General features: G+C 34.9%; 2 protein-coding genes across 3 annotated transcripts; one reads left to right on the plus strand and one right to left on the minus strand.

Moving 5' to 3' along the window:
- Positions 1-920: 920 nt before the first annotated feature.
- On the minus strand, positions 921-1382 carry LOC140871677 (uncharacterized). Its single transcript, XM_073274307.1, has one exon. The coding sequence runs from the start codon at positions 1380-1382 to the stop codon at positions 921-923; it is 462 nt and encodes a 153-aa protein (XP_073130408.1).
- Positions 1383-5786: 4404 nt separating this feature from the next.
- On the plus strand, positions 5787-9321 carry LOC140861588 (respiratory burst oxidase homolog protein A-like). 2 transcript variants are annotated; one of them, XM_073264628.1, is made up of 8 exons: positions 5787-5972; positions 6667-7089; positions 7409-7798; positions 7885-7980; positions 8128-8243; positions 8425-8592; positions 8679-8838; positions 8919-9321. In XM_073264628.1, the coding sequence occupies exons 1-8, from the start codon at positions 5910-5912 to the stop codon at positions 9132-9134; spliced, it is 1632 nt and encodes a 543-aa protein (XP_073120729.1). In that variant the 5' UTR covers positions 5787-5909; the 3' UTR covers positions 9135-9321. The 2 variants fall into 2 exon arrangements, with proteins under 2 accessions (XP_073120729.1, XP_073120762.1); XM_073264661.1 differs by having other exon boundaries at positions 5793-6535.
- The last annotated feature ends 973 nt before the right edge of the window (positions 9322-10294 follow it).

Raw genomic sequence — 10294 nt, forward strand, 5'->3', positions numbered from 1 at the left:
TCGCCCCATGATTCCCTAGGTATCACTGATAGTGCCTGCAAGAACCAATATATTTTGGTTAGCGTACAGTACGGTCCCTTCATCCATATATCCCGATCGAATCAACAACCATTGGTAAATTGAGACTCGTTCGAGATTCGATAACTATGCAATGCATCTTGAAGATCAAATAGTGACATCGCATGTGCTAATAGGAAACCAAGTAACCTAAAACACATCATGTACTCTGGCTAGAGATTCGTCACACTAATATCTCCTCAGATTGCATAGGATATCCACACTCGCAAGTATGTGGTGAATCCTTGACAACAAAGCATCGACTCCTATATGTGTCGTAACTGTACCCAATCCCGATACCTGATGACCCCAATAGAGTCGGTAAACAAGTCAAAGTATAGTACTAGCATATAGAGTCTCAAAGATGTTTCAAGTAGTAAGGACTAATGGTGTACAACCAAAACCGCGGACTTTATCCACTCGATAAGTAATAACCACTTGAAAAGTCCGGATAGGGTAGTTCGATCATTCATCATATGAATATCCATTTGCATGCTTTGAACATCTCTATGTTCCATACCAATGAAACGTGGTACTCGGCATCGCAAATGCTAGTCTCAATCTCAAGCGATCCTTATCCTTATTAACGGACGGCTCAATCGACTAGGAACTGTTTAGAATATACAGTGACTATAAGATGTGTTTCATGATAGCCATCCCCATGTACTACCACATCTTACATACACTATAGTATATTCAAGGTCTTCATCTAAACATCTTATAGTATGTCACAACATAATAATATGATAAAAGATAAAGTAAATGCCATTATAAAAGTGTAAATTATATTAAACAAAAGATTGTTTATACATAGAGTCATAAAAGCCCTTAGCCACAAGTTGGCTCACCGGGCACCCACTCTTTCAAAATATTCGCAGCTCTGCAGAATCAGTGAGAGCCAACTGATCCCAGAGATTAGTCATGGCAGAATAAAACTCCTGAACATTCATATCATTCTGCTGAAGTGCGCGAATATCGGTCTCCAACTGATACTGCTTGGAGAAATTAGACTGTGTGTACAATCTAGCCAGATGATCCCAGACCTCTTTAGCCGTCTCATACTTAGCCAACTGAACGCCAATGGAGTGGGTAACAGAATTGTTAATCCACGTAATAATTTTTGAATTATCAGCCTCCCAACTGTCGACCAAGTCCGCATAGTTGGTTGTCGTCTCGTCTGTAGGTTTAATACGTACACCTGTAACATAGCTCCACAGAGATTTTCCACGCAAGAAATTCTTCATAATGTAGCTCAAGTACGTATAGTTTTTACCATTCAATTGAACCCTAATCGACTGAAGTGAATCATCCTTACGACTAACCATGATGAAAGAGGCACAAATACAAAAAAAACCCCAAAACCGAAATCAACGGGTTCGAAATTCCCAAAATTAACCGAATCCAGAAAAACCAACGCGAGCGAGAACAAATCAAATAAAAAACAGAAATACCAAAATCAACCGCAGAATGGCCAAAAAAATTTTTTTCGGGGCGTCGCAAAAGCTGTGGATTGGATTATAACTTTTTCAATCAAGCAAGGAGAATCCATAAACCTAGGCTTTGATACCATGATGACATAGAGAAAAAAAGGAGGCTAGGGATTTCTTATTGACTTGCATAATGAATCAGAATACACTAAAGAGTATTCATAACTAGGGATTACAATGAAAAGAAATAGACTAAAATATCCTTAAACACTAATAAAGATAATATTATAATACAACTAATATGAACAACTTCCTAAGGTGGTCCTCGGGGCGGCACGACGGTGGCTAGGGGTGGGCGTTTGGGTTCGGGTTTCGGGTACCCGAACAAAACCCGATCAGGTCGGTTATTTTTTAAACTAATCGGGTTCGGGTAAAAACCCGAACCCGATTTATACTTTCGGGTTTGGTGTCGGGTTTTTTTTCAAAACCCGATCGGGTATCGGGCACCCGACTATATTTAGTTTTAAATTTTTTTACACTACCCGACCATATTATTAGGATATGTTGTATCTCGGCCCAATATACAAATGAGAAGCCCAAATCTTAAATATTGTCGTCTTCTTCTCGTGGAAGCACTGGCAGAACATAAGGGTTTCTATTTCTATCTCAAATTTCAATCTTTTGCTCTTTCTCTTGCCTCTCGTTCTTGTGTTTTGCTCATAAAAGTAGGTCTTGAGATTATTCAGGTTGTGGTCTTTCTTGGTAATTTTTTTCCCAACAATTTTATATTTTTTGATGAAGAAGTTTCAAAAATAAATTTTCATCGTGAAAGCAATAATCCATGGAATGATTTGAAAGTCTTAATCGTCTTTGGGATACTGTAAAATGGAGACGTACAAGAACCCGTAAAAAAATAATTGATTCAGAAGAAAAGCTTAAGTAAATTGGGAAAAAATTGTAGAACCACATTTCGGGTACCCGCATTGTGGTACCCAAAATTACCCGAGATTTTCGGGTATCCGATATTTTTGAGTCGGTTTTGGGTAGTCAAAATGACTACCCGACCCGAAAAACCCGAACCCGACGATACCCGACCCGCTGCCCACCCCTAACGGTGGCTAGGTGGCTGGATGGGCGGCCAAGGTGATGGGAAGGTGAATGGTGGAAGGCGAGACGTTGTTGGAGGCTAAGGGGAGAAGAGGCGTGAGAAGATGGGGGAGAAAGAAAAAAGGAGGCGGCTGTTTTGGTTAGGAGATTAGGGTTATTTGGTGTCATGTGTAATATATTTAAGTATGTTGTATATATAGGTGTGAGTGTGTGAGAGTATAACAAGTCAAAATGTGTTTTTTGACCAATAAAAGTGTTAGTTTTGATTTAAAAATTTTAGCTTGTAGAATTGCCTCTAATTTAAAGTTCTAAGTCTAAAATCTTAAATTTTAAATGCCAAGAATGGAATTTCACTTGTCCGGGTCCAAAAAGGCTAATTTGGGAAATTTAAAGAATTACGCGTGAAAATGCGCTTACGCGATTTTTCTTGAATGGAAAAATCTAAAATAAAGATTTCATTTTATTTCTTCACCTCTCATGAATTATAGGTCACCTAAATTTAATAATGAGGGATTTTCCTGCCGTGTTCGCCTTTGCCGCGCGCCGAAGCCGGAAGTCACCAATAAAAGAAATTTAAGCAATTAAATTTAAATATCAATACAATTAAATTCTAAAGAAATTTAAATCATTTAAATCACCATGAATTTTAGAATTTTAAATATTAAAGCTATTTTAGACATGGAATTTAAATTACGGAACTTTGGCGTCACATAAACAAATAAAAATTTGAAGGAATTTAAACACGAACTTAGAAATAAAAATCAATACTTTAGTTATTTTGATGTCACAATGTTAAATAAACTATTTAAATAATAACCAGAGCGATTAAAATTATTTAAATAAACTAAACAATTGTTTAAAAGTCATTTAAATAAAATACACAAGCGGAATAAAATTTTTAAAACGACTTGAACAATTGAAAGCATTTAAATAAATAATCTAGACACTTAAAATGATTTAAAATAACTAATCGCTAAACTTAAGTTATTTAAAATAAATAAGTTGGACCATCCAAAAATATTTAAATAAATAAGATTAACAGTTAAAATCATTTAAATAATCATTAAATAAACTTAAATCATTTTAAATAAATGAGTGTGACAGTTAGGATCATTTAAACAAATAAACTAAATAATTAAAATTATTTAATTAAGCAAACTGAAACCTTTAAAATATTTAAAACAAATAAGTTGCACAATAAAAATCATTTTGGCAATTAAACTTAAGCAATTAAAAATATTAATTAAATAGTTAGTACAATAAAAATATTTAAATAAATAATTAATATTTAATTAACAAATAATTAAGATAAAAAATTTTAAATCGATTAAACTTAAAAATAATAATCATAATATTTATTTAATTTAATGCATGCGATTTAATAGATTGGATTTTAGGTGCTACAGTCTAACTCCAACTTAAAAGCTAGTTCAAATAGGGGATTATATATGTTTGCGAGTAAAATTTTCAAAAACTTAATCAAACCGATCCGAGTCTAATTCCACCTTAAAAGCCTGTTCAAATAGAGAGATTATATATGTTTAATTTGCGTTTACGATTTTTATAAACTTAATCCAACCAATCTGAGATATCTAACGGGCTAACGGCAATCAAGTGGGATAGATTGTAGAAAACACTCTCGTAATTTAATTTTGCAATTTATTCTTACATATTTTAACTTGTGTAAATGGGATAATGAATCATGATGTGAATTATAAGTTATAACAACAGAAAAGTAAATTTATACACGCAATTTAAGCAACGTCGGACCTTTCATTGTGAAAAGGAAAACATAACGAGTTTCTTTATTATCTTATGCAATCAATGTCTCTTGGTCAAACGGAATAATTTGATCATGTAATTAAGAACATGTATATATGGTGCTAGTGGAACATTTATTTTATATACAAACGTGACATGTGTTACAAATTGAAATTGGAATTGTTAAAATATTAGGCACAAATTTTATCATATATTGTTTTTTACTTTCAAATTTTAAACGCCAGGATTGTACATCATTATATACTCATGCGCTGATGTAATTTTATTCGACCAGTCCATTTTAATTAACGAAGAAACAAAAATTAAAAAATAGTTCCATCCTTATGGCATCTCATATGGTTCAAGTTTTACAATGTGTAAACTTTAGTTGAAGATTTCAAAGTCTATCCAGATGGTTAAATATAGCAACAACCTACTAGTTTTTGGTATTTTGGTTGATGGAGATTAATATCGATTAATCAATATATAATTATAGGGAAAACTGCAAATTTGGTCCTGTATGTTTGTCATTTTGCGATTTTGATCCTCTATGTTTTTATATTTCAGTTTTAGTCCGGCATGTTTCGATTTTTGGCAATTTCGGTCCTTTTTATTCGAAAATGTTTACGTGACACTGTACACGTCAGCTCCACATCAGCAATGAATTGGTGTCACGTCAGCGTTACGTCGAAAAAAGGACTAAAATTGCCAAAAAAATAAATAAAGATAGCGGACTAAAACTGAAATCTAAAAATATAAAGGACTAAAATCGCAAAGTGAGAAACATACCAGACTAAAAAAATAATTTTTCCTATAAATATATATACCGTCACTCTAAAGTTTAAAACAATTTCATAACCTTTTCCTCTCTATTAGATGCATGGCAATGGGAGGGAAGGGCCGGGGGCCTCCTAATCTAAAACCCGTCTGTCTTAATTATAACCACCTCAATCTTTGTTTTTTCTAATCGAAATTTATCTAACCTCGTCCTCTCGAAGACTAAATCATCATTCTTGATTATATTTAAACGGGAAATCTCATCCTCGAACTCGTGAAGTTAAATCTCCATCTCGCTTCAAATAGTCTAGGAATGATATTGGGCAGAGTGGGTTTGCTATCTTCATCCTGGCATCTCGATCGGACCCTGCAAAAATTAAATCTTAATTCATTCTCCTTTCAAATATACATTGATTGGCCGAAAAATATTTAAATTTAGTTAAAAAAATATTGATACAAGAATCTCATTGCCATGATTATTAAGATTGAGTACTTATAATATATTCATTGATTTACATTGATTGACCTTTGAAGTTAAAAAAATATTCATTCTCCTTTCAAATATACATTGATTGACCTTTGAAGTTGTCATTTCCTAATTTGTTTTAGTCAAATAAAATTTTTATAGAATGATCAGATAGAAGTAGTCTATTAATATTGGTAAGCACCATATTCCTACAATTTAAATAAGTACTGGTAATTCAATAGAAAAATTAAAAGAAAAAGAGAGAAAGAGAGAAAGAAAAGAAAATCTGGTTGTCGAATTCAGGTTAAATGTAGATGATAAATAAAGTTCAGATGAGGAAAGAGGTAACTTATAATAATAATCTGGTCAAATCCAAGGTAGTGCAGCAGTAGCTTTCTTGAATAAAGATTTTATAAGTACCTAATTCCTATTAGTTGAGATCAAAAGAAGACTTGGTTCAGATCATAATATGAAATACACATTCAAATGAATTTTGTCATGCCTGGTCATTAGGCGAATTAACAAGTTCTTTAATTAATTAAGGCAACTGTCATGTCTTACATTAGTAAATTAATTTCTGAGAATCTCCGACTGAGGATATGCATATCTATATATATAATTGATCAGATGATTGACTAAAGTTCAAGTGAGTTGATGGCTTAGAAGTAACCATTGAAAGTGTAATATATGCTGGAATTGAATTTGGAAGAGTAATCTGGAAATTAAAAATTAATATTTTTTTCAAAGGGATCAGAAAATCATGCGGGTTTTTTTTTGTTCTAATCAAGAACTTGAGGCCAAGAAACTTGCAAGTGAACTTCATCATTAAATCTCATGTGACGAGGGATGACTTTTGAGCTCACAAAATCCTTCCCATGTGGAGGTTTCTGTTAATGGGGCATCAAATGCGTGTTTTCAGCACTCAACCAACTTCGAAACAGTATGGTCCACATTAATTCCACCGTCCCATTTAAGGACAAAAGCGCACGATCCATCTTTCCCGATCATATCTCGTGCATGTTTGTTTGATTTATGGATTTATGATGACTTTGTCATATGATGATGATGCAGCTATGGCAGCTGGAAACATTATTATTACAAAAGGACACTTACTTAAATTACAGTCAAGCCCTGAGCTACACGAGCCAGGCCATGAGTCAAAATCTACATGGGCTTAGGTACAGAGGCCGGATCCGAAGATTGAGCCACAAGTTTCTCTATTTTGTCCAAGAAAATTGGAAGAGGATTTGGGTGACATTACTTTGGATCATGATCATGATTGGGCTTTTCACTTGGAAGTTCTACCAGTACAAACAGAAAAGTGCCTACAAAGTCATGGGTTACTGTCTCCTCACGGCTAAAGGTGCAGCTGAAACACTGAAATTCAACATGGCTCTCGTGTTGTTGCCTGTGTGTAGGAATACCATTACTTGGCTCAGGTCCTCTAAAGCGGCTTATTTTGTGCCATTTGATGATAATATCAACTTTCATCAGGTACACCCCACCCCATTTTCTTTTAGCTTTATATTCAAATGATAATGATGATGATATAATATCGATATACATGGTGTGTATGATGCAAAATACTAGTGACCGTTTAACTATTAGAAGAGTGCTAACTACGTATGGAGCATTCAAGAGAAATAGCCTGTATTATATTATAACCGTCTCCTCTGTATGGTACAAATAATGTTAGATATAGTGAGTTCGAAACATTAATAATGATGGTCGATTGAAATAAAAATAAATCGTGGAATATCTGTACTAATATATGCTTTTCTTATATGCCTTTTTCAAAATTCGAAATGTGCAGACCATTGCTGCTGCTATTGTAGTTGGTATCATACTTCACGTTGGTAACCACCTTGCTTGCGACTTCCCAAGGATTACACACGTATCCGAGTCCACTTATTATAACCTTCATTTGAATGACGACTTTGGTGATCGTCGGCCCACATACCCAGTCCTTCTTAGAGGAATTGAGGGTGTGACAGGAATCTTGATGCTGATCTTGATGATAATTGCTTTTATGTTGGCAACACGGTGGTTTAGAAAGAGTCTGATCAAGTTGCCGAAGCCATTAGACAGGCTTACCGGTTACAATTCTTTCTGGTATTCACACCACTTGTTTGTCTTAGTCTACATCTTGCTTATCATCCATGGCACTTTTCTTTATCTTGTGCATCACTGGTACAAAAAGACGGTGAGTAAATTTATATTTCTTGATTTTTGGTTTGGAAATTAAGAAGTTTAGAGCTTAATAATCTTGCACTTTTTCATTGGTAACAGACATGGATGTATCTGGCAGTTCCGGTGCTCCTTTATGCAGGTGAAAGGATACTAAGATTCTTCCGGTCAGGTTTCTATAGCGTTCGGCTTCTGAAGGTGAGCATGAGTATGACAGCTCTTGTTTTCTAAACAGTGTGATCTATTAGAAAGTTGGTGAAAAACAATCCAGTTTATGATTTGAAAAAATCTAGGATGTCATGGCTTATAAAAATGCCCCAATGTTTTTCATTTTATTATTTTCAGGTTGCTATTTATCCAGGAAACGTCCTCACCTTGCAAATGTCAAAGCCTTCACAATTTAAATACAAGAGTGGGCAATACATGTTTGTCCAGTGTCCTGCCATTTCTCCATTTGAATGGTAAAAATAACCATCACTGCACTACTTGATACTGGACAGTTTTCCATTTTCCCAGATAAAATGCACGTCCGCGCAGGAAAAAAATGTGCCAACGTTATGCTGCATCACTTTGTTATCAATTAACCAACCAATATTTCTTCATTGTTTGATGTTAGTATTGCTCTATTTGGAAAATATACAGGCATCCATTTTCAATTACATCGGCGCCTGGTGATGACTACCTTAGTATTCACATACGGCAGTTGGGTGATTGGACACATGAACTAAAAAAAGTGTTTTCCGAGGCTTGTGAGGCACCAGTTTCTGGAAAGAGTGGTCTACTTCGAGCGGATGAAACTACCAAGAAAAGGTAACATTCTTGTGGACTAGTGCATTAGCATGCCCATTTCTCTTCAGAAATCTGCAAACTGACCTTAAACTTGACTCAAAATCCAGTTTGCCAAAGCTTCTAATTGATGGACCTTATGGAGCGCCAGCACAAAACTACAGAAAATACGACGTCCTCTTACTTGTTGGTCTTGGGATAGGAGCGACACCTTTTATAAGCATCCTAAAAGATTTGATAAACAATTTTATCAAACTGGAGGAGCAGGCTGTAAGTATCAGTATTGATTATGGAAGTCTTCATTTTCAGCCCTATGATTTCAGCTTAATAAAGATGGTTACTCTTTCCAGGATTCAATTTCAGATTTCAGCAGGTATTCAGATCAGAGCGGGGGATCTTTCGACTCCTCTCTCAACAAGGTTTCACCAAAAAGAAAGAAACCTCTTAGAACAACCAATGCTTACTTTTATTGGGTGACCAGAGAGCAAGGATCATTCGATTGGTTCAAAGGAGTCATGAATGAAGTAGCTGAACTTGATCAAAGGGTATGCTACGATCAATGTTAGCATCACACTGAGCCGATGATATCATTATAATATGCTCTTTACAACTAATTGGTTATTAGTTCCAACAAACTCAATTAAGATCATGCTTTTCTCGATCAAATCTCGAATGAAATGATGTCTAATGTCAATGTGTTTGGTTCAAGAGTGTTGTACTGGATTTTTGGATATATCAATGGCACTTGAATTATCACAATACACAATAGGAGTATCACTCTTAACACCATAATCATTTAGCATTTGATTCATCCAAAGGAGTTGTGAACAACTACCTACAGCAACATACTCAGACTCGGCAGTAGACAGTGAGACACAATTTTGTTTCTTACTATACCAAGATACTAAGTTATTCCCCAAGTAGAAACATCCTCCCGAAGTGCTCTTTCTCTCATCTAAACCCCCAGCCCAATCAGCATCATTAAATCATACCAAATTAGAATTGGTTTCTTTAGTGTACCATAAACCCAAATTCAAAGTTCCAGCCACATATTTCAGTATACGTTTTACGGCCTTCAAGTGAGTAATTTTTGGGTTAGACTGGTATCTAGCACACAGACAAACATTATACATGATATCAGGTCTAGTAGCACTTAAATATAAAAGACTACCAATCATGCTTCTGTAGAGGGTGTTGTCAACACCTTCGACAACATCCTCCCTAGACAGTTTTTCATTAGACCCCATAGGTGTGTGCATGTGTTTAGTGTTGTCATTCAGAAACTTCTTTACAAGATTTTTAGCATACTTGCTTTGACACAAAAATATACCATCATGCATTTGTTTCACTTGCAATCCCAAGAAATATGTTAACTCACCAACCATGCTCATCTTAAATGTAGACGACATGCACTTCACAAAATCATCAACAAATTTATCATTTGAAGCACAAAAAATTATATCATCCACATAAATTTGGCAAATTAATATATTACCTTGAGACTTTTGCACAAACAAAGTCTTATCAACTTCACCTCTTTTGAAGCCAATATTGAGCAAGTACTCAGTAAGTCTCCCATACCATGCACGTGGTGCTTGCTTCAATCCATACAATGCCTTTTTCAACTTATACACATAGTCAAGATGATTTGGATCCTCAAAACCCTTAGGTTGTTTCACAAAGACTTCTTCATTTAGGATCCCATTCAAAAAGGCACTTTTTACAT

This window comes from Henckelia pumila, chromosome 1 (assembly GCF_033568475.1).
Source record: "Henckelia pumila isolate YLH828 chromosome 1, ASM3356847v2, whole genome shotgun sequence".
NCBI lineage: Eukaryota > Viridiplantae > Streptophyta > Magnoliopsida > Lamiales > Gesneriaceae > Henckelia > Henckelia pumila.

Excerpts from the sequence above, each read along its gene's own strand:
- LOC140861588 (XM_073264628.1), top strand. The coding sequence starts at position 5,910 with ATGATAAATAAAGTTCAGATGAGGAAAGAGGTAACTTATAATAATAAT. Across the intron at positions 5,973-6,666 it reads ATAATCTGGTCAAATCCAAG|CTATGGCAGCTGGAAACATT; the intron begins GTAGTGCAGCAG and ends ATGATGATGCAG. Across the intron at positions 7,799-7,884 it reads ATCACTGGTACAAAAAGACG|ACATGGATGTATCTGGCAGT; the intron begins GTGAGTAAATTT and ends CATTGGTAACAG.
- LOC140871677 (XM_073274307.1), bottom strand. The coding sequence starts at position 1,382 with ATGGTTAGTCGTAAGGATGATTCACTTCAGTCGATTAGGGTTCAATTG.